The following is a 24,554-nucleotide window of genomic DNA, read 5'->3' as shown; positions in this document are numbered from 1 at the left end:
TCTATCAATAGGTGAGGGATCAAGGGGCATTCATTTCATAATTGGAAGCACAGTTAGACTAGTTGCAATCAAATTTCCTAAATGCATACCGTGGGCGTGTGTCACAAGCGAGGTTATGTATCAGTTACAATAATATCATAATAAATCGTACATTGAAACCAACATTTTTAACGGGGTCCTTTTACATGATCGTCGAGTGAACCCTCTCCCTTTTTTTTTTGTCAAGTGTACGAAGGATCATATATATATCTCAGAACATCAAGTCTTATTAGCTAAAAACACCACGAGGCGTTCGTAAGTTCTCATTGACACCGGCGCCATTTTGTGCGGGGCCGGGTTAGTCCGGAAGTAGCATCAGGGACAAAATGTTTCCCACAACCGGCGGTTGGACCAGAGTCCTTTTCGGCAGTTCAAAAAACTCGTGCTAACAGAAGGGGTGGCTATGTCGTGGTTATTTCGTTAGCGACCAAGGCAGTTGTTCCTCACCGGAAGCCTGCAGGGGCCGAGGGCTCCGGGGACTTTTGTAGAATCTTCAAGGCTGTGGGGATGCTGTCGGAGGTGGGGGCTCGTGCCCCGGTGGGCAAGCGTCCGAGTTACATTGCTGGTCAAAGTTACTCTAGCGGCCTAGACCCGCCTTCCAGGGGGCCCAGACGCCATCTTGAGACCCTGCAGCAGCCGCCCTTCGTCGAGTCTGCAAGAGTGGAAGAGACCCTTTGGAGTGAAAAAATGGAACACCGTGCCGTAGGAGCAGGACATTCGGCTAGGGTGCAGCTGTGGTGCCCCCACCTTGGGGGGCGAGGGAGACTCGTTCGCGCCGTCTCCCTCTCCCAGTGCACCCCACGCCGCCCTTTCTCACGGGCATACATGATGGCCACTCCACATCCCGTGCTCCACAAGTACACTTGAGGGCCATCGTATGTCTTGTGCTGCGCAAGTATGGCCGGCGCCATTGCATGTCCTGTGCTGCGGAAGTATGGCCGCCTGTGGTGCATGTCCTGTGCTGCGGAAGTATGGGCGCCGCCGTTGCATGTCCGGTGCTGCGCAAGTATGGGCGCCGCCGTTGTACGTCAGGTGCTGCGCAAGTATGGGCGCCGCCGTTGTATGTCCGGTGCTGCGCAAGTATGGGCGCCGCCCGGCTGGAGGATTTCGGCGCCGGGCCGGGGGCTGGGAAACCTCCTATCCGGGGAGGTGGGAGAGGCTCGTCCGCGTCGCCTCTCCCTCCCAGCCCACCCTGTACCAATTTCAGCGGAGGTATTTGTGATGGCCGGACCAGGAGATACGAGGGAGGGGGTCATCTGCACCCGCCCCCTCCCTACTCGTGGCCCGGGGGACGCCACCCCACGAAGAAGAGGATGGGACGGCCATTTCATGCCGGGCCCGTGGTGCCTCCTGGACATCCCACTGGCGATCTTTTCGATCGATGGCTGTCAGCAGGCCCCGCCCCACACGTGCTGTGTGCTTCACCTTCCGGATGGGCGTGACCGGTGACCTGCGGCATTTCGGGAACTTCCGGAGTGGGGGTAGGTATTTTGTTTGGACAGGCATGTCTGGGTAATGGGGGGTTGTCTATGCAGGCCTGTAATTGCTCCTTTTTTACAGAGTGGGGGGGGCAGCAGAGAGTAATCAGTCCTATTGCACTCGAAGTTTGAGTTCATTAATGGAATGTATACTAATCTGTCCGAGACTACTCTGTGTATTGTTTCTGTAGGTTATCCGAAAAGGGTAGCTTTTTCTTTGTGTTAGGGAACAGTAGCAGTAGTACGGGGTTCGTCACCGGGTAACTTAGAGCTAGACGGGGTTTCTCGTCTTAGCGTTGTTCGATCTATGAGGACTCAAACATGTCGCTGAAATTGGTCTGGCGAAATCTGTGCCATCGGGCATAATCAAACGTGGTGGTTCTATCTGGCCTGTCCGTGTCAGTCTGATTCATCTTTGTCTCACGCCTTTTCCCTTTCTGCCGGCCTGTTATTTCTGTCGGCCCTCTGCTCCTACCCTCGTTCAGTAGAGTCGGGCATTGGGCTTTCCAGTGCCCGGAATATTTACAAAAAGCACATTGGTTTTGCCCTAAGTCTGGTCGTCCTGTGCGTAGTGTCGGGGGATTACTTTCGGGTCGTTGTGTCTTGGGGTTGTCCTGTCGATATATTCCTTTACCTACTCTGACTTCGTCTCTTTCCTTTCATTGCATTGCTTCTTTGCGCCACATACCGAGACTGTCGAGCATAATAGGCGTTGTCTTATTACTACAAAGGGCTATTCCTAACGTTTCTATTTTATCAAGATCGAAGGATCCTATCAGTGGCCACTGTTTCTCTTGATTGTCTTTGGTATACCTGTGCCACAGCTTACTATAAGCTATGGTAACTAATCCATACTTTGTGAACATATCTTTATTAGGGGTGCCTTCCAGCGGAGCTAGATGGTCCACCTCTAATAAACGGTCCGGGCTGAACCAACTATCAATCAGTGGGGAGAAGACAGACATGACGGCTCGCAACGAGGACAAAAGTCAGCACTGCCTATCTTATCACTGCGTGCAAAGACTAGACAGAATATTTCTATTCTACGTTGTTTGCACGCAGTGAATACCTCATGAACCAAAACAGTCAATAAACAATCAGTGGGGAGAATAAGTAGGCCCGCAAAAGGTCTGCGTCCTCTACCCTTTCACTATCTGCAAAGAGGAACCTGTTCTTTCCTGTTTGCAGACAGAGAATCTCCAGAAAACAATCCGCGAACAGTAGTTCGGGGTCAAAAACAATTAATCAGTGTGGGTTAAAACAATCAATCAGTGGGGGAGAAAGATAGGCACGCTGGCTGCGTTACCTATCCTTCACTCTTTGCAAAGAGAGAGAGCCTGTTGTTTCTCTGTTTGCAGACAGTGAATCTCCAAACAAGTCAACAAAGAGTAATACTAGTATTTTCCGATCAATTAATCAATCATTTCGCAATTCGTCGTGTTTACACGACCTTACCCGGACCGTATAGACAGTTTCTTATCTTCCGAATCCAGCGCCCGATCGTCCTCTTTTCCTCGTATTCCTCACGGCACTCCTGATGGTTCCCAGTCAGGACCGTAGATCACTCGAGAGAGGTCTGTTCGGAACCAGTGAAGTTCGGATGATCGGCTGCCAGACGAGGGTCTATTGGGCAAGAGCTCTCCCGATCTTTGCAGTCGTTCACTCTGTCGTCAGGACCTCTCCCACTGGATCCACGTGTCGCTGATGGGCCCCACGCTTGGGACCCCAATTGTAAAAACAGGTCAAGGACAACCAATATTTGCCCGGCGGTATCGCCTCTTTAACCCACAAAATATTAGCAATGAAGAGGCAGGCGCTGGAGACTGGAAGGCAGGAAACAAGGTTTATTCTCTCCGGAGGAGAACACATCAGTTTGGACAGCCAGTATCGTCACGAGGTGCTCTAACCGCCTCTCTGAGGCCTGGCCTCTTATACACAGTTTTATGATCTTTATTACAGGTAACACATTCTTGCAATGCTTTGAAGTATGAAAGGACATCCTCGGAATCTCCCCTTCAAGCCCGTTCCCACACACATTTACAGTTGAAGTCCCCACCCCGGTCACAACAGGGGATGATTATCGCACAGCTGGACATTCCGCCGATTCACGGAATGTGTGGGGTTGATCGGATATCACAGGGTGGGGGCTTTGATCAATTCGAGGGTCCTTTAATGGGGGAGGCTTCCTACTGTACGGGGGGGGGGGGCAATAAACAGTATCCGCAGAACTAGGTGGCGGCCTGGGAACGAGGAAGACAAACGGGCACACAGGAAAGGGGGTTTGTATCAAAGGGCCTGGGACCATGAAAGGAATGAAGGGAGGTGTCGCGCTGGGAACAGGATGGGGTTCTGAGGCAGAGCTGCGCTGAAGAGGGGTTTATGACCCAAGGCATGTGAGAGCGGGGGTGGCCAGTGCGTGGGGGGGTTTTGTGAGGGCGAAGGGCTGTGCTGGGAGCCAGTGGCGTGCAGAGGGTGGTTCTGATCGAGGCACCTAAAATGGCGGGTGCGTATGACAAAAAGTGTGGCATCAGGGGAAAAGGCAAGATGGCGCAGATAATGTTTACCAAATCGTACTAATTTTCCACACACATCAAATAGAGATCCTGCTTCTGAGGCGCAAAGAGCAGTTCTATATAGCATTTCAGCGGTCACTGTAAATATGTAATTTGCCTTTACCTGATTGTCATCATGTGTCTAAAGTATCATCCAACATCATGCACTGACACATATACATGTGCATATACATTCATATATACAAAACATATATACTCACAGGTTCCCGCGATCAAGCCTCTTTAGTTGAAACCCGTCGGCCATGTAAATAAATTAACTTGGATACTAAACTCCTGGAGTGTGACATATCATTTATAGGTGATTGATTTTATATCTTTATATATATATATATATATATATATATATATATATATATATATATATATACACACACACACACATACTTGCCAACCAGTGACAGTCGCCACTATAGTTAGGAAAAGCAATTTTTGTTTTGCTTATAACTTTGGCACCATTTCACAAATCTTCACAAAATGTACCCAAAAGAAAGTTCATCGACCTCAGCGCCTTCTATGAAAGGTTCAGGGTGATCCGTAAAGCAGGGACCAAGAAAAAGGGGGTCCACAAAACACATTTCCCCATGCATTTTTCTATACGAAAATTGAAAAGTGATGCTACATAAACGGCTGTATGGAATTATACGAAATGTGATAGAAAGCTAGATTTTGTCTTGAAAGTGTGCTTTTTGGGATTTGATGTAATTTCATCCAGTAGTTTTTGAGAAATTAAGGTAAAAAATGCATGTATATATAGGGATCTGTGGATCCTGCCGTGCTCGGATTGGTTTCCCATGAGTAACTGCAGTGGATCTGCAGTAAATCTTAGGACTTGGTACCAAGTCCTACAAAATAAAGATAAATCTGATATAAGGGATCCGAGGAGTGGTACTCTAAACCCCTTTGGGTCAGATTAAAAAAAAAAAAAATTCTTATTGTTCTGGAGATCCATGTATCCAAAGCAATGTTCATCGTACCTCCCCCCCCCCCCGCACAATCGAGGTGATCTGCGGTGCAGTAAAAAAATTAATAAGAGGTGGTCGAGCGCCCAATTCCATGCTGCATACAACTGAAGGCCCTGCATGGCAGGGGCTGGCCACCCGCTGGGGGTTAGGCACAGGGCCAGTTCACAGGTCAGTCCCTGTGCCCAACCTGACACCAATAATGGACAAAGGCTATGCGCAGTGGGGGATCGGGCACCCACAAGAAAGTTGGGCACCAACCGAGTGTTGGTGCCTCTGGGGTGGTGGGCGCCTAACCCTATGCCACATACAGTCGAAGGCTGTGTGTGGCAGAGGGTTGGGTGCCGGCATGGTGTTGGTTGCAGGGCCTGCCCGCAGGTCAGGTTCTGCACCCAACCCCATGCCACGCGCGGCCATAGACATCTTACTATAAATTAAAAAAACATAGGAATTGATGAAAAAACACAAAGGTTAAAGTGACGCTATAGCTAAGAATAGCAATAACTTACTTTACATCAAATAAACCTTAGACATTCCCTGAAAAAAAGAAAGGTTAAAGGGACATTCACCAGTCATATTTATCTCAAGTAACTATAACTCACGCATTCATCATGCACTGCTTGAACCTTCAGATATTACATTATTCATGACATGTTCAATGGCTGCATTCATAACATCTATAATCACATCTGAAAAGACATAACTGATAACACTGAATGGCAGGGGCACAAATATGTATTTTGGTGTGCTTATAAAAGTAGAAATGTACTGTTTTTTCCTGACTTTTTCTGCCATAGTAATAGGCCATGCCTTATTATCACATCAGTGTAATAACTACATATTTCATTAGGCATGAGAGACATTCAGTAATGGAGCGGACCTCTCTGAACAGCTACCGCCCCCAAAATGGTGGTCCTATCAACAGTGCAGTGATGTAGGATATCAGCATGCTGACATTGAGAACATCATGCACAATGTTTTCCTGTCACAGCTAGCAACTCCAAACAGTGTTTCAGCATTGTGGTGCTGGTCCCCCTTTGTTGTGGACTGCACTGGTTCAACAGCACAGCAAAAACCACCGAACCTTTAACAGTCTCATATTTTTTAGTGGTACTGTTTATTACAACCAGATGTGTTAAGTAATACCATTTGGTCTCTCTGGACTCTCTGATAATCAGTAAAATCAAAAAGTCAAATCTTGATGAGAAGTATCTACCCAACTGCTGGTGGCCATCTAACCTCCCTTGGTTATGTAAGCCTTAAAGAGCTGTGTGGCATAGGCACTAAATGCCTTCATTGTTAAAGAAACTCTACTTGGGGAAAACCAATCCGGCTTTCCAGGGTTCAGCGTTGTAAAGCGCTACACAGAAGGCTGTGAACGATGTGTGTATTGAATGAGGACGACTTTGGATACCTACTCATTGGCCTGTTTCTGGCTTTTAACACAATTGACCATGGCGGGCTTTCTTAAACATTTAAGTCACATGTTGGCTTTTAAAATTATGTTCTTGGTTGGTTCGCCTCTTTTCATGTGGTGGTGACACTGAGATGTTATTTTTCTGGAAGAGCAGCAATATCTGGTTGTCTTCCTCACGGCTTGATCCTATTTCCTGCCCTAATCAACCTGTAAATTGAGCACTAAGCTTGGTCTTCAATTTTTATGAGACTTACCTTCCTGAAAACCTTTTCCAGCAAAAATACTCATCATTGAAATTGTCTTGATGAGATTCAACATTAAGGGGGGGGTGGCAAACTCTGCTTCGCTGATGGAGTTTTCATAGTTTTGCCACTCTGCGCTCCGCTTGGCTCTGGCACTCTGCCAACTGCAGCAGAGCGGAGTTTAATACCCACCCTCATGAGACCCAATGAGTGCAGTTCTGTTTCGGATTTTTTAACTCCCAGAAGCGCAACCAGTGCCTCTTAGTGCACATGGTGGTCCATGAGGCAGTCTTGCTGACACCGGGCCCCTGTGCCCGGGCATATATCCAGCACTTGTCCTGTGCTGTGGTGCCTCCGGGATGTGGGCATACACATCAGAGGCAGTGCATTGGAACACACAGATTTGTTGAGCAGCCAGCGCCTCTCAGTGCACACTGTGCTGGAGGAGGCAGTCTTGCTGACATGAGCCATCCAGCTCTGGAGCTTTGGTACCTCTAGGATGCAGGCATGAAAACCAGGGGGAGTGCACTGGAGCACACGGAGTCCTCAATCTGCCAGCACTGCTATGGGGTAGATGCACACTTGCCCCGTGCAACACCACCACCAGGCGGGCCCTCCTCTTCAAAGGGGACAGCTGGGTCTGTGGAGGGCCTTTATGTCACAGTTGCAGAAACAACTCTTGCAGCGTGCCACATATTCAGCACAGCCCAAGTTTAGAGCAAGCGTGCCCAGGGAGATCTGTGGCCGCCTAGATGAACAGCAGTTAGTCACGGTTTCAACTGCTGTTTTATTATTGAACTCCTATTGAACTCTACCACTTCTTCTGCACTTACTTGAGGCGAGTACATATTATAATGAATATGATGAACTGCTCTCCAAAATATGGCTCCAAATACTCCTGAAGCAGGGTTACGTGTGGGGTTGACTATGGGAAGGCTGAGATGCCCATTTCGTGGGCAGTTAAAGGAGTAGTGTTTTGCAGGAGGATGCCAGTCTTCTCACAGAAGTACTGGGACACAGGGGTGAGGGGCAGTGCCCTTCATGCCCCAGGATGCCAAGGACTGTGGTCGGGACACTGCTCCCTAAACCGCACCAGGCCTGCTCCAGTGTCCAGAGAGGCCCAGGGCGCTCCAGACTTCAAAGCATCCAGACAATATTGAAGATGTACAAGGGGCCAAATATTAACAGATGGCTACTGTTGGAAACCGGAGTCCCAGTCCCCCAACTACTGTCACCAAGTGTGCGACCTGGGGCTCCCCACTCAACGTTTGGCCAAGTAAAGACACCGTGTGAGATTGCCCTGCTCACCCCCTTAATAGCTTGGCACGAGAAGCCAGGCCTATCTCCAAGGCACAAGTGTTCTGTATGTGCAACCACGCCCACAGCAACCCCCTGGTGACACCACAAATGGACTCCACGTGAGTTTGATAAAAACAAGTATAACTTTATACAAAAAGATATACGATCAGACCACACAATACATAAGCCAACATAGAATAAAGGGTAATATTCGTTCGGCTGGATGATAGGTTAAAATCTCAACCACCGCTTTTAAAATGTTATGCTGGTCGTAATGCTAGAATCACACACGTTGCGATAGACATACAACAGTGCACCGCATAACCAGACAATCCTGTGCTAGGCAAAGGAGAAATAATACAATGCGTAACGATACACCCCGGTACCTGCAGTGGGAGAAGAAATGCAATGCGTACCCCTACATTCATGTACTTCACAATGAAGGAATAATGCAATGCGTCACACCCCAATCACGTACTCTGCAATGAAGAAATAATGCAATGCAGGCCCCTACAATAATGTACTTTGCAATTAAGGAATGACGCAATGCGTAATTACAATCATGTACTTTGCAAAGATGAAATAATGCCGCTACACTCCTGTACTTGGCAAGGGAGAAATAATGCAATGTGTAGCTCTACAATTGTGTACTTTGTAAGGCAATAATAATGTAAGTTGTCCTAAGACAGTCATCCTCTTCGATAACAGTAGCCCCCCCACTCGGTTTAACGATGACACAGAGTACAGCTTCTTACTCTGGCCCCTGTACTGCCACTCCTTTTGTCAGTATGGGCCCCACTCTGAGCCAAAGCAAAGGCTCACGTCGTCAGAAGGACGGAGAGGCCGAGAGAGTGTCCCTCCGAGCCAGCACCCTGCCCAGGTAGTAATCCACGTTACCTGGGGGCGCGACCCTACTCTCCTCTCTTCCTTCCTCAAACTGGGCCCTCCATGCAGAACTCTCTCAACGGGCCTCTGCCGCTCGGCCTGGCAGCTCAGCTCCTTCAGTACAGCTGGTCCGGGCCGCGACTGTTAGGAAGGAATGTCTGACAAAATATCGAGATTCACAATATCGACGTACAAAAATATCGGAGCAAAAATATCGAGGACAATAATATCGGGATCCTATCTTCATAAAGGTAAGTACAAAAATATCGAAAAAATAATATCGTAGTACAAAAATATCGAAATTAAAAATATCGTTTTTTTAAATGTATTAATAATAATGTAAAAATAATGTTAAAATACATATAATTTAACAAATATTAATAAAAACATTAAAACATAATTAAATAATTAAAAGTAATACATATACATTTAAAATAAATTAAAAATTTAATAATTTAATGTAATTTTATTTTTTTTAATTTCATTTAATTGATTTAAATTAAATTTAAATTTATTTTATTTTTACCCTTTACGCCTGTACCCCAAAAACCCAAAACTGACCCTGAACCCTAAAAATACCCCTGTACCCCAAAAACCCAAATCTGACCCTGAACCCTAAAAATACCCCTTTACCCAAAAACTGAAAACTGACCCTGAACCCTATAAATACCCCTTTACCCAAGAACTGAAAACTGACCCTGAACCCTAAAAATACCCCTTTACCCAAAAACAGAAAACTGACCCTGAACCCTAAAAATACCCCTTTACCCAAAAACTGAAAACTGACCCTGAACCCTAAAAATACCCCTTTACCCAAAGACTGAAAAGTGACCCTGAACCCTAAAAATACCCCTTTACCCAAAAACTGAAAACTGACCCTGAACCCCAAAAATATCCCTTTACCCAAGAACTGAAAACTGACCCTGAACCCTAAAAATACCCCTTTACCCAAAAACTGATAACTGACCCTGAACCCTAAAAATACCCCTTTACCGAAGAACTGAAAACTGACCCTGAACCCCAAAAATACCCCTTTACCCAAGAACTGAAAACTGACCCTGAACCCTAAAAATACTCCTTTACCCAAAATTAATTAACATTATTTAATTACCAATTAATTATTAATTAACAATAATAAAGTAAATATATTAGCACATTAGCTATAATTAATTTAATTTACTAATTAATATTAATTTTTCCCAAATAATTAATTAACAATAAAAAAATTATATATATTAAAAAATTTATCTAATTAATGTAATTAACTAATTAATAATAATTAATTCCCAATTAATTATTAATTAAAAATATGTACAAAATTATATTAATTAATTAACTAATTAATATTAATTAATTACCAATTAATTATTAAATAAAAATATGTACACATTTATATTAATTAATTAACTAATTAATATTAATTAATTACCAATTAATTATTAATGAAAAATATGTACAAAATTATATTAATTAATTAACTAATTAATATTAATTAATTACCAATTAATTATTAATTAAAAATATGTACAAACATATATTAATTAATTAATTATTATTAAATTACTTCCCACCCTATTCCCCTATAAACCCACAACCCGCTCTAATACTAAAACGCAAAATGTTAACAAAATGACTAATTTTCAAACATACATTTCTAAACATATTTAGCAAACATATAAACAACAAAATAAAATACATAACACTAAACAACAAAATTTCGATATTACTAACATACATACCTTAATCTCGATATTCTGTCTGTCGATATTATGGCACATCGATATACTGTACCATCGATATTAAAACATCGATATTATTGCATATCGATATTTTATTTTCGATATTTTGTCTGTGTACCGTTAGGAAGGTCTCAGACGCCCCTGAGATTACTTTTACTCCGGGGGCACGTTCACCACCGCAACTGCCGGGTCTGTTCTGGCACGGAGCCATGCACACAACGTTGATGGGACTCCATGTTCTGTCTGAGTGAACGCTCACCAGGCACTCCTTCCTGCGATCTCAGTTTGCACCAAGACACGCACACCTAGCTGCAGACACTCACTTTCTTCCGGTGCGCACAATGATCAGTCGATCACCTCCACAGTCCTAGGTTGCACCAAAGCACGCACACTGCTTTACTCCAACTCCGGTGCCCCGATATTCAGGCGCTTTTCACCAACTCCTTCAGCCGTACCACGACACGCTCACCGTTCCAGAGCCTCACTTCTCCTCCGGTTCACGTGATGACCAGGCACTCCTCACCAACACCTTCGATGCACCCCGACACGCACCCTGCGTGTCTGAGACTCACTCCACTCCCGATGCACACGTTGGTCAGGCGCTCCTCACCAGTGCTTCCCGTGCATCACGACACTCACCCTGCATGTCCGAGACTCACTTCACCTCCGGTGCACAAGCCGACCAGGCGTTCCTCACCAGCGCCTGCGGTGCACCACAACACGCACCCTGCGTGTCCGAGTCCCACTGCAGCTTCGGTACACATGCTGACCAGGCGCTCTTCACTAACGCCTGCCGTGCACCATGACACACACCCAGCTCGTCCGAGACTCACTTCACCAGCAATGCCCAAGTTGGGCAGGCGCTCTTCGCCTGTGCTTCCTGTGCACCACGACACGCACCCAGCGCGTCTGTGTCTCACTCCTCATTCCTGTGTCCAAGATCACAAGGCACACCTTCCGTGGGTCTCAAGCTGCCACAACATGCCTCCACCGCATTGCTTGACACTTCTCCGGAGATTTTAATGTTCCTGTGTTTCCAAACAGGGAGCCAGCTCACCTCGGGCCCTTGGGGTTACAAGATACAGCACAAAGCACAGTCTCCGTCAAGCAAGGGGACCCAGCACCTCCAAGCACAGTCCCAACAGCCTCTTACTTGGTTAGAACAGCAAACTGCAGACCAGCCCCAGATCACAAATTAAGGATTGGTCTTTTCCCAGCAGTCTCTTTAGTTGCTCCTCCCTTAGCAGACGTTCCTCTTGACCACAAAATGGGTCCAAGGCTTTTCAGTCTCATTCCATTTATTTTTCATTCCCACGTTCAGGGGTTTCAGCTCTCATAGTATACCCCTTAATGTCTTTGAAGTTTGTTGTGCTCAGGGTTCCCTAACCCCTCCCTAAGTCAGTTCTGGGTATCTCCCTCCCAGTGTCACCTTTCTCCCTTTGATACTGGGGGTCTGCATCCTTAATCACTCGGAAGGCGATGGGTCAATTGGCTTATAGCACCAGCCCAGGCCTTTTCACCTCCCGGGCTTCTCCTCCCCCTACTCTCCAGATGAAGTGCAGACTGGTGCCAGCTCAACCCCTCCCTGGGTCAAGACCTCTCCCAGCTCCTCTCACCTCTCAGAACCAGGCAGTCAATCCACATTCAGCAGAGACACACAGAAATGCTTAAAGCACAAAACTCAGCCACTTTCTAAACGAGTGGTTTCTGAACACACAGTGACAAAACCACTTACATAGAAAGATGTGTTATGACACTGTGAGTTCATACATACTAAACTTCATCTCTCCATTCTAAACTTACAGGAAACTAGGCTACCAAAACACAATACCCAGCCTCCCCCATTCTGTCCTATGGGCAGAATGGCCTTTCAGCAGTGAAACACGTAATGGAGTGTTTTTCACTGTCAGGGCATAACACACACCTTAGTATATGTCCTGTCTTTTACTTACACTGCACCCTGCCCAGGAGGTACCCAATGTGTATGAAAAAGGGAAAGTAAGACCACTTGTCAGGACAACATGCTAACTTAGCAAATTGCGCAAGGCCCTACACTGCAGGCCTGAGTTCCCTTCTCCACGCACCTTTGCGTTACTAGCCCTGGCACACACAGTGCACTAGGGACATTATTAGTAAGGCAAACATACCAATAATTGCCAACCAATTACCATTACACTCTACATAGGGAACACTTGTACTTTGACACTGATCAGCAGTGGCAAGGTACCCAAAGCATCTAAAAGCAAAGGAGGCAGAGGCAAAAAGTCATGGGTAATCACACCAAGATATGCTAGTTCTAACAGCTCCATATCAGGCCCCTGTGACTCTGTGGTCCTGGGTGCTGGGCTAGAAGACAAGGGTCAGAGCATTGCAAGGGTTCCACTACTGGCAGGACTGCCACATGGGCATAGGGGTGCTCACCGCCTTTGAAGCCCCTACCTACAGTGACAGCTTCATGAAAATAATCAACTATCAGAAAATACCCCTTTCAACATCAGGCGGAGGCCGGGGAGCCAACTTCCTCTCTGGGGGATCTGTGAGGGCTTTACCTCGGCTCATCTAACTTCTAATATTCAATATTCTGGGCACAGCGTGTGCCTTCGAGACACTGTATTTGAACTGCCCCAGTTCAAATGGGCATCCCATGGTCAGACTTTAAAACTTAGATTGTGTAAGTACGTAAAAGCAGTTCAGTTTGTGATGTGCTTAACAAACCACAACAGACTTCTTCAATAGCACCCAGAGAGGGAGATGCAAGTCTTCTTCATCAGCACCCAGAGAGGGAAATCAGCAACTTCAACAGCACCAAAAGTGGGAAAGAGATTTCAATAGCACCCAGAGGGGTAAAGGAAGTATTCTGCAATAGCACCTAGATGGGGAGCTGACTGGGAGAATTCTCCACACATGGGACATGTATCTGTATGGTAAGCTTTCTTCCTGCTTGTAAACCCTTTCCTGGCCACTATCTAGGGAGAGCTCACATCGGACAAACAAGACTTTCATGTCTCAGGGAAGGAAGATAGCACCCAGAGTGGGAGTTAAGAGACTTCCTCAACAGCGCCCAGAGCAGGAAAGAGACTTCTTCAGCAGAGCCCAGAGCAGAAAAGACACTTCTTCAGCAGAGTCTCAGAGCCCAGAGAAGGCAAGACACGTCTTCAACAGAGCCCAGAGCAGGAAAGAGACTTCTTCAACAGAGCCCAGAGCAGGAAAGAGACTTCTTCAAAAGCACCCAGAGAGGGAAAGGAAGCCTTCTGCAATAGCACTGAGAGAGAGCTGGGACTCTTCACCACACAAAAGACCATGATCTGTACATTAAGCTCCTGTCTGCTTGTGTACACCCCCAGCCCCTCTCACAGGAGGGCCCTTCGAGGACTCTCTGATAGAGGAAGAATAGCGCTTGAAGACCTCTACCCACATGGGAAGTGAACTTGTTCTGTAACTCCCCCCCCTCCCCTTTGCTGTGCATGCACAGTACATCATCTAATCTCTGGTAGGCAGAACTGGTTCTTCTGTGGACCCCACCACCATCAACTGCCCAGCCACACCCTATATCTCTGTCTGTGTTCACCCTCGCCTTCATGGCCTGGGCCTGGGCTCTTGCCCTGCTGCTGTGATCCCAGGTGGTCTCACCCACGCTGGGAGGGCATGGACACCTGCAATTACCATGAGGGGGTGGCGCCGTGCTGCATGCCTGTGGTCAAGACTGCTGCCTTCCTGAGGGAGCCGGAGTTCACCAACACCTGTGGGTTTGCCCGAGGACTACTACCTACTAACAGGGCAACCGGACTGCCAGCACAACACCAGCACCCTGACTGACCTGCACTGCTGCGAGGAGCCCACCTGGTGGCAGAGCCATACCATAGTATTGGGGATCCAGAACCCCAACTCCATCAACATCACCCTGCACCTGGTTGAATACAGGCGACCTCCTGGCAGGGTGACTCAAACATGGGACTTAAGGGGTAAACAGTCAAAATATCGACTACAAAATATCGAATGGACATAATATCGAGTTTTAAATATAGATTGGACAAAATATCGACTGGACAGAATATAGACATCAAAAATATCGTTTTTAAGGTAAGTATTGTAATATCGAATGTTAAAAATATAGACAGTTAAAATATCGAAGTATATAATATAGGTTATTAAAATTATCGAATATTTAATCATATCTAATTTTTATAGTGTTTTTTATGTTATTATATGTGTGAAAAGTGTGTATTTATGTTATAATTTATTTTAATTAATGAAATTAGTTTTTTTAATTTTTGCATAATTTCATTCTGTAGTGGGTTGTGGGTTTATAGGGGAATAGGGTGGGAAGTAATTTAATTATAATTAGTTAAATATGTAAATTTATTTATTGGTATTCATTTTTAATTAATTGATAATTAATTTATATTTGGTAATTAATTAAATTTTAATTGGCTATTAATTTTAATTAATTGATTAATTGTTAAATATGTTAATTTTACTAATTTATTTTCTATAGCGGGTTGTGGGTGTATAGGGGAATAGGGTGGGAAGTAATTTAATTATAATTAATTAAATATGTAAATTTATTTATTGGTATTCATTTTAATTAATTGTTAATACATTTATATTTGGTAATTAATTAAAAAATGTTGGGCAATTAATTTTAATAAATTGATTAATTGCGAATTATGTTAATTTAAATAATTTATTTTCTGTCGCGGGGTTATAGGGGAATAGGGTGGGAAGTTATTTATTTATAATTAATTACATAAATCAATTTATTTAATTGTATTTAATTACAATTAATTGTTAATTAATTTTTAATTATTAAATTGTTAATTGTTAATTTGTAATTAATTTGTATTAATAGGTAAATAATTGTAATAATTATTTTAAATTTTTAATTTTAATTGATTAATTATTATATTATATTAAATTGGTAATTATCTTTAATTAGTTTTTTATAGATATTAATTTATATTTATTGAAATAATATATGAAGTATTTAATTTCTCTACTATTGCACTCTCTGGAGTGGGAATAGTAATTTTTAGCACTATGCTATCCAACGCTTTCCCTACTGTTGCACTCTTTGGAGTTGGAATAGTAATTTTTACCCCTACGCTATCCAACGCTTTCCCTAATGTTGCACCCACTGGAGTGGGAATAGTAATTTTAATCCCTACGCTATCCAACGCTTTCCCTACTGTTGCACTCTTTGGAGTTGGAATAGTAATTTTTACCCCTACGCTATCCAACGTTTTCCCTACTGTTGCACCCACTGGAGTGGGAATAGTAATTTTAACCCTACGCTATCCAACGCTTTCCCTACTGTTGCACTCTTTGGAGTTGGAATAGTCATTTTTACCCCTACGCTATCCAACGTTTTCCCTACTGTTGCACCCACTGGAGTGGGAATAGTAAATTTTACCCCTACGCTATCCAATGCTTTCCCTACTGTTGCACCCACTGGAGTGGGAATAGTAATTTTTACCCCTACGCTATCCAACGCTTTCTCTACTGTTGCACCCACTGGAGTGGGAATAGTAATTTTTACCCCTACGCTATCCAACGCTTTCCCTACTGTTGCACTCTTTGGAGTTGGAATAGTAATTTTTACTCCTACGCTAGCCAACGTTTTCCCTACTGTTGCATCCACTGGAGTGGGAATAGTAAATTTTACCCCTACGCTATCCAATGCTTTCCCTACTGTTGCACCCACTGGAGTGGGAATAGTAATTTTTACCCCTACGCTATCCAACGCTTTCCCTACTGTTGCACTCACTGGAGTGGGAATAGTAATTTTTACCCCTACGCTATCCAACGCTTTTTCTACTGTTGCACTCTTTGGAGTGGGAATAGTAATTTAAACCCCTACGCTATCCAACGCTTTCCCTACTGTTGCACTATTTGGAGTGGGAATAGTAATTTTTACCCCTACGCTATCCAACGCTTTCCCTACTGTTGCACTCCCTGGAGTGGGAATAGTAATTTTAACCCCTACGCTATACAACGCTTTCCCTACTGTCGCACTATTTGGAGTGGGAATAGTAATTTTTACCCCTACGCTATCCAACGCTTTCCCTACTGTTGCACTCTTTGGAGTTGGAATAGTAATTTTTACCCCTACACTATCCAACGTTTTCTCCACTGTTGCACCCACTGGAGCGGGAATAGTAATTTTGACCTCTATGCTATCCAACGCTTTCCCTACTGTTGCACTCTCTGGAGTGGGAATAGTATTTTTTACACTTTTGCTATCCTACGGTAATAATATTGGATATTATTTAATTATATAATGTTACTATATATATATATGTTTTAACAAATATGATTGTTAAAAAATTTTTTATAACTTTTATTAATTATTTAATTATTATAAGTTAATTTAAGTATTTTTAAGTATATTTTAGTAATTAATTTGAACTATTAATTTAATTTAACACTGTTTTTAATAAAGTCGATATTTTAATAAACTATATTTTTGTAAACGATATTTTTGACTCGATATTTTTGTACTTACCTGTTTGTAAATACAAACTCGATATTCTGTCTGTCGATATTTTGGCATCGATATTTTTGCTAGTAGATATTCTGTCCGTCGATATTATGTCAGTGATCCGAATAAAGGTGCAGTGTGCCTTTTGGAAGTGCGGGACGTGTACCTAAGCGGTAAGCTTTTATGAACACACACTGTTACAGAAAAATGCACGTGTCAGTATGGAATGTATGCCTTTCTGTTGCACTAGTATCATTCTCTTCACATAGGATAGGTAAAGTGTAGATTGTCTATGAAGGTTGATGTTAATTAATGAGATACTAATTCCTCCCGCTCGCAGAAAAACAAGGAATTTGCCAGAGTTTTTTGTTAGTAGTGAAATTCCACAAGCTCTGCCCAGGCCTACTCCACATTAGGATGTCGGAGATTTTTTTTTTAAATAAAATCCCAAAAAGCAGAATTCCTTCTCATCACTCCCAAACATTTGGGGTTGGAGGGATTGACCGTACCATTATGAACATATTAAACCAGACAGCTTTTCACCTTCTCTTTCCATCACTGTAAAGTTATTGGCTTATACATAGACCATGTTCTAGCTATTATCACTCACATCAGCCAGATGGCCAAGTCTACCAATGTGTTCTTTCGTGTCATAAAAAGATGTAACATGTTATCTTAACTGTCCACCCGAAAACTGCTGTTCAAGCACTCACAATTTTCAGACTTAATGTTTAGAATGCTGTACTGGCTGATCCCATTATCCTCACTCCCTCCGATCATAGCAATCCTACATATCTGAACCAGACTTATTACCATCCCAAAATCACTCACAACCTCTGTGATCTTGCATGATTGCCTTCACTGCTTGATTTAAGTTTAAACTTTGTTGTCTCCATGATAAAATTAGGAGAAACCTTGTATCTATCCAGTTTATTCAATATCGCTGGTATACAAAAAGGTTTCAAGAGTCAAAATTCCTGGTAGCTCATGGTTCCAAGATTCAAAACCAGTGTGTGTTAAAATAGCTTTGCACAGACACTGCTACGAATACTAATACAGCTTTGCCTATTGACATCAGGCACAAAAGCACTCTGGACTTATTCAGAAATTTGTTCAGCTCCTACTTTTATGCCATTGTTTAAACTAATGTCTTCCTTCTCACCTTACTCCAACTATACAGTGCCATGCTAAATTGACTCCGGTTTACTTTCTATTATTGGGTCCTGAAATGCGTTTTATTATCTCGACTTGAAGTTCATCTTCTGACTTGTTTCATGTATTCTGATGCAAATTATACTGAATTTTATGTAAGGCAACCCACAGGATCACAATATCTATTTACTCTTCTGTAGCAAATTCTCCTGTTAACGAGGAGGAATGGTGGGCGTTAGCAAATTTGGACAGCCTATGCTGCATAGAGGGTGGACAGTTAAAAAACATTAAACTGAGGCTAACAATTTTTTCAACCTTTGGGGGAGAGAATAGTGTTTCCCTTTTAGCATTTAATAAAGCAGATACAACTGTTAGATGACTGCTGTCTTCCTATATAAAGTAGAAAATGTAAGTTGATTAATTTCCAGTATCATGAGTCTTACTTCAGGACTTTGGTGAGGAGTCCAGGAGGAGAAGGGTCCCAGAGGTCCAGAGGGGACCTCTTCTCACCATTGAGAACCATATTTCTGATGCATGAACCATGTTTCTTTCTTACATTAAACACTCTGTATTAAATTACATTTTGGATGCGGATTCTCTCCTTTTCCATATGACAATCGTATGCTGGATGGATTGGTCACATCAAACATTTATAATATGTGAGCCAGTTTTTAGCTTATATAAGTTTACTATTCGTTGGCTATAAACAATACTTTAAACGGACTGCATTTCTTGTTTCAGAAATGTGTTCTGTACTGGCCTGAAAAGAGAGGAATATATGGGAAAGTAGAAGTTCTTGTTAACAGCATGAAGGAAAGTGACTACTACACAGTCCGCAGCCTTACCCTGAAGGTAAGTAACAAATGCCCAAGGAGAGAAATGCATGTGTAAATCTTAGAAAGGTTGGATAAGCTTAGCAAAGATGCTGCTCCGAAATTGTGCATCATACATGGAACCTCCTTGGACCAATTCATGAAAGTAGGTATTTCAATTTCATTAGCTTAATTACAGTGGGCCCAGTTCACAAATGGATTCCTACTGTTAGGAATTGGGTTACTGGTTGACTGGGGTGTGAGTCCTGGTCAAGCAGCAATCACAGTCCTTTTCAGCGTAAGGTACTAGTAAACCCAAAATTAACCTATGCAACACTTCAAACAGTAAAACAGTGACAACCCCACACAAAAAGTATCCCACTCCAAATTAGATGAATGGAGCAAAATGTAATAAATAAAACAAGACCATAATGACAAAACTCCAATCAGAAGAACCGGAGTTATGAATTTGTTAAAAAATAAAGTGTAAAATATTACCTAAATGCACAAAGTGCCAACTGCGGCTATCTGGTCGCGCTAGAATGGGTCAAATTCAAAGGTTCAGGTGGAAAGTTATGGACCTTGGTCAGATACAGTCTCAGATTAGTCCTGCTAAAGGTTTACTCTCTTAAGTTATGTGCCACAAGTTCCGTTCACATTGGAGAGGGTCACAGAGAGCAAGGAGAGCGTCGCGGGTGGTTGTCGGCATGGCGCGAACGCCAGGCTGGGTGTCATGGACGTGTGGGCTGATGCTTTCCAGTGGCAGCCCCCCCCCCCCGGCCCCTCAGGGTTGTCAAAGCTGTTGTGCAAAGAGACGAGCTGACTGCGGGCTTACGCCGATTTTCTGTGCGAGCAGTGTGGTCTCAGTTTGAACGGGTCTTTTTGTGGATGAAAAGAGCCCAAAAGCTTGATTTAAGAGCCTGTGAGCACACCAAGGGTCCAGCACCTAAGAGGCACCATTTGGGGGTCAGGAACTCACTGCAGCTGGGTTCAGGAGCTGGTTCGGGAGTCTTTTATGTACCTGAGACTCAGATCAGGATGCAAGCAGACTAGCCCTTGGAGGTACTCTGGGGTCCTGGGTTCACAAAGTTGCAGGTCCCTTTCTTTTAACCCAGACAAGAGGGCAGCAGGTTAGCAAGCAGGGCAGATGTTCCTTTATAGCAGGAGTCCAGCAGAGTGGCAGTCCTTGTAGCAGCACAGCAGTCCTTTTTCCTGGCAGAGCATCCACAGGTCCAGAAGTGTACTGAAGATTTATGTCTGAGGTCCAGTATTTATACCAAGTTATGCCTTTGAAGTGGAGTTGAAGCTTCTAGAGGTTTCCATTTGCAGTCACAGGGCATCCTACATTCCCTGTCCTGGCTCCAGACTAACTGCAGGGGATTGCATCCCTTTGTGTGGAAGCAGGACACAGCCTAATCGGGTGTAAGTGGGGATGTGCCCAGCTCCTCCCTCCCATCCTGTCACTGATGGCCTATCAGGCACACCTAAGCTCCCTATTGAGTTTGGCTGTATAGGAGGAATACACAAATCTCAACTGTCAACTACACCCAGTCATGTGACCAGAGATAGGCTACAGGCAGGCACTAAATGGCTAAGGTAAGAAAATACCTAGTTTCTAAAAGTGGCATTTTCAGAATTGCAGTGTAAAATCCAACTTGTGAGCAACAGAGGTAAGCTAGCCATTCCTAAGACAAGGAGCTCACCAACACATTCAAGGAAGCAGTCAGAACATAAATCACAAATCAATGGTGCTCTGGAGGAAGGTTTGGCTACCAAACAACCACAAACATAACCCTCAGAATTGGGGTTAATCAATACAATACAATTGTTATGAGCACCCAGACTTTAAATGAGTCAAATATCCAATCCAAGGGGTCATATATTATCTGCCAGCTTTAATCCAATCCACCAATTAAAGTCATAGGAAAATGTTTCTGTACAGCAAATCTTTACAGAACTATAAACAGCCACCATGTGGATTACTGAATGAGTCAAATGTTTTTTAAAGGCTACTTTTTCCTACCATGTAATAATTGTATGTAGTGTACAATTACACAATGTCCAGAGATAGCTCATGTTTTCTTTTTTAAGGGAAGGAGTTTCTCCAAAGGAAAGAATGTTTTTCCATTCAAGAAAAAAATGATACACTACATACAATTATACATGGCAGGAAAAAGTTAATTTAAAAAAAACATTTGACTAATTCAGTAATTCACATGGTGCTACTTTCCAGGTATAATATTGTTGAGTTTTGTGAACAGGAGAAAATTGTAAATCTGCACTGTTGAGAAAGTACTTCTACCATTGCAGATTTGCAAAGTCATTTTGATTCAAACCTGGTGTCACTGTGTTACGGTCCATGGACGTCCAATTATTCCATGGCCATTAGTCTCAGTGGTTCTGTTTCAGAAAGGCAGATGCATGTTGGACACGACAATTCAGCTACTCTCAAATCACAATCCAATTTTAAGTCAATACTTTATACTGTTATATGCTTACACAAAACATGAATATACCTTGGTATTGGAACAACGTGAACAGGAGTTCACAGAAGCGGAACATACCATGCTCTGTCATTTTCTGCCCACACTAGAAATGTTTGTTCACATTCTCTTTAAACATCCCTGGCCAAAATAAATCTGTGTGCCATGGGGTTCGTGAAGCACATTATTCAAGTATCAGCTGAATAAATATTTGTTGATATGAATGTACACTAACTCTAGCTGAGGTTCCAACAACGACGGAGGACACACTCTGAAATCTAGGACTGTGTCTGATTTTGAACTCTTTTTCAGCCCACAAGATGACTTCAGGGTCAGGTAGGCTCTATCGAAATCAGCATTCCTAGGAAGGTGTTTCTCCAGGCAGATCTCCATAGATACTTTATTAGATCCTGCCATGGATTATTGCAGAATTTTTTATACAGGATTCCCAAGGAAAAATATTACAAAACTAGAGATAATACAAAGCCAAATCCATGCATGGGACTAAATAAATATGACCTCTTCACCCCTATCCTACAGGCACCACACTTGCTGTTAGTTGAATACAGCATTAAGTTTAAAAAACTTGTGCATGAGGCACAACGCTTTTTGGGTATGCGGTCTGCGGTATCTCATTTGATATTTAGTTGTGTGGGCTGAACATAGGTGGAGCAACTAATGTTCAAATTTTATGTTGGCTGTTTCTTTTTAATTTTCCAGAGACAAATCTCCAAAGTGTCAGATTATCTTCAGAAAATAGCAAGCATTAGCAAAGCCAACCGGTAGCGATTTGTCAATGCTTTTTTATCACCACTTTTGGCTTTGCCAATGCTTTTAAAATTGTTCCAGCATTGGCAGAGCCAATAACGGAGACTGCCCGTCCTGACAGTGTATTTCCTACACATTCCAGATGGTGTGACACATAGTGTGATTTGATGCAACATGGTAACTATTTCGAAAGATTAAAAATATTATTTTCAAAACTTTCAAGCTGCCTCCACATTGCTTCACATGCCATTGCATCATGGCAGCTATCTTTAAATTATAAAAATTGTATTTACTTTCAAAATGGCTGCCATGTTACTTCTTACTGGGTTTCATCATGTTGGAAGTTTAACAAATACTTCCAATATGGGTGATTTCCTTTTTTGGCACAATTTTTATTTTTTTGTCCTCATACATGCCACCAGACCTAATAAACTCTAGATGGGGTGCCTCTGCGCCTTCCACAAAAACAAATTTGATAGCCGCCCTGTATGTTTGTGCCGGGCAAATAGAGTTCACCCAGAGGTAAGGCTGTCTCCTGGTCCCACTCCCGTTCACCTGACTAGACAAACCGCAGGTTACTAGGGAGGACCGGACAACAATCCTCTGGCATAATCATAGGACCGATGTTAGTTCTTCCTCCAGGTCTCTAGGGCTGCCCATATCTTATCAATACTAGATTCATCGCAGGCCATACCAGACTGACTAGTCATAATGATGTTTTTGAGACAATCAGCAAATGTAGGTGGAGCCTCCGATTTCCATGCCCTACAGATTTCCCTTTTGGCAATGACTATTACATAGAACAGAAATTTTGAAGCGGGGGTGCTCATACAATAGTCCGACAGAAGACCGAAAAAGACTAATGTAGTACTGACGTCAATTGGCCTTAATAAAACCTCCTCCAAGAAGCCACATACCTCAGCCCTGTATGGAGCGATCTTCGGGCAACCCATAAACATATGTTGGTCATCTGCAGCCTGATGTTCGCATCTGGGGCAGTAGTATAGCCTTGTGGTCACCTTGGATAGTTTGCCCGGAGTCCAGTATACTCTATAAGCAGTATACAGATGGTTCCTCCTAAGATTCACTGGCTTAACCACTGTCTGAGACATAATGAAGGAGTCACACCAAATTTTCCGTACCTCCTCTCGGTTTTCTGTAAGAACATTACGCCAAAGATTCCCCAACTCGCAGTTCAAACAGTCCCCTGCTTCTGTGAAGGCCTTATACTAAAAGGAAACCTCAGGTTTCCATAGGCCCGCTCTGGAGATAAAATCAAGAGGCGTACTATCTTCTTCATTGCCCCAGGATTGTGTTGCCCACCAAGCAGAGAGCTGGTAAAACTTAAATCTTGTTAGAGTCCCATTTGTCAGATTAGTGAGGGACTCCCAGCTCATAAGTTGTGAGTTTTTACATAGATCCCCCCACACCATAATACCAGCTAGTTTGAGCGGCTGTCACAATTGATCCAGGAAACAATCAGGAGTCCCAGAGGAATCCCAAATCGGAGCCTGTAAGGTGTAATATGATATCCCTAGGACTCTCCTGATGTATACCCAATTTTTAAGAGCAGCCAGCAGAATCTTAAGGTGGACTTTCTTGTAAAATTTTGTGGTCACCAAAGTTAAAAAGAAAAAATTCCTGTCCCTGCGGCACATCATGTAACATTGTCCGAAATAAGAGGCCCTGCAAGGAAGAATCTTATTTATTGGCTAATAGTCTAAAATTCTTAAAATGGAAGGCATGACAGTAGGAAAGTAAATCGGGTAAGGCCAAACCTCCAATCTTTAACCCCCTCCTTAGTTTCTTCCAGGCTATTCTGTGTGTTTTTGTTGCCCATATAAAGCAACCGTTCTTCCCTTGGAGATTGGCGATGTCTTTAGAATTAAAGGGTAGTGGAATTGTATTGAACAGAAAGGTTATATTAGGCAAAATCACCATTTTCACGAGATTAACTCTCCCATAAATATTCAGTGGCAGACTCCCCCATCTCAATAATAACTTACATACTTCCTTAGATACCTTCTGGCAACTGATCTTAGGTATATCTATCAATTTATGGGTTAAATAAATTCCTAGGTATCTCATCTGTTCTTTGGCTCCCTGTAAGGTGCCTACACTATTCCACCCCATTATATCAATTTTTTCTCTGTTGATCTTATAACCAGAGATTTTACCTAATTCCTCAGCCAGTTCGAATAACCGTGGGATTGCATCAATATGATTTGAG

General features: G+C 43.3%; 1 protein-coding gene across 3 annotated transcripts in view; it reads left to right on the top strand.

The window, feature by feature from the left end:
• PTPRR (protein tyrosine phosphatase receptor type R) overlaps nucleotides 1-24,554 on the top strand; it is a 962,385-nt gene that overhangs the window by 818,658 nt on the left and 119,173 nt on the right. For all 3 annotated transcript variants that reach the window (XM_078673920.1, XM_078673919.1, XM_078673921.1), the window contains one exon: nucleotides 19,003-19,113. In XM_078673920.1, coding sequence (XP_078530046.1) covers nucleotides 19,003-19,113 — 111 coding nt within the window. The remainder of the gene's footprint in view (nucleotides 1-19,002; nucleotides 19,114-24,554) is intronic.

Source organism: Lissotriton helveticus, chromosome 1_1, assembly GCF_964261635.1.
Source record: "Lissotriton helveticus chromosome 1_1, aLisHel1.1, whole genome shotgun sequence".
Taxonomy (NCBI): Eukaryota; Metazoa; Chordata; class Amphibia; order Caudata; family Salamandridae; genus Lissotriton; species Lissotriton helveticus.
Note: the sequence above shows the minus strand (reverse complement) of the source record. Positions and strands in the feature narration are given on the sequence as shown.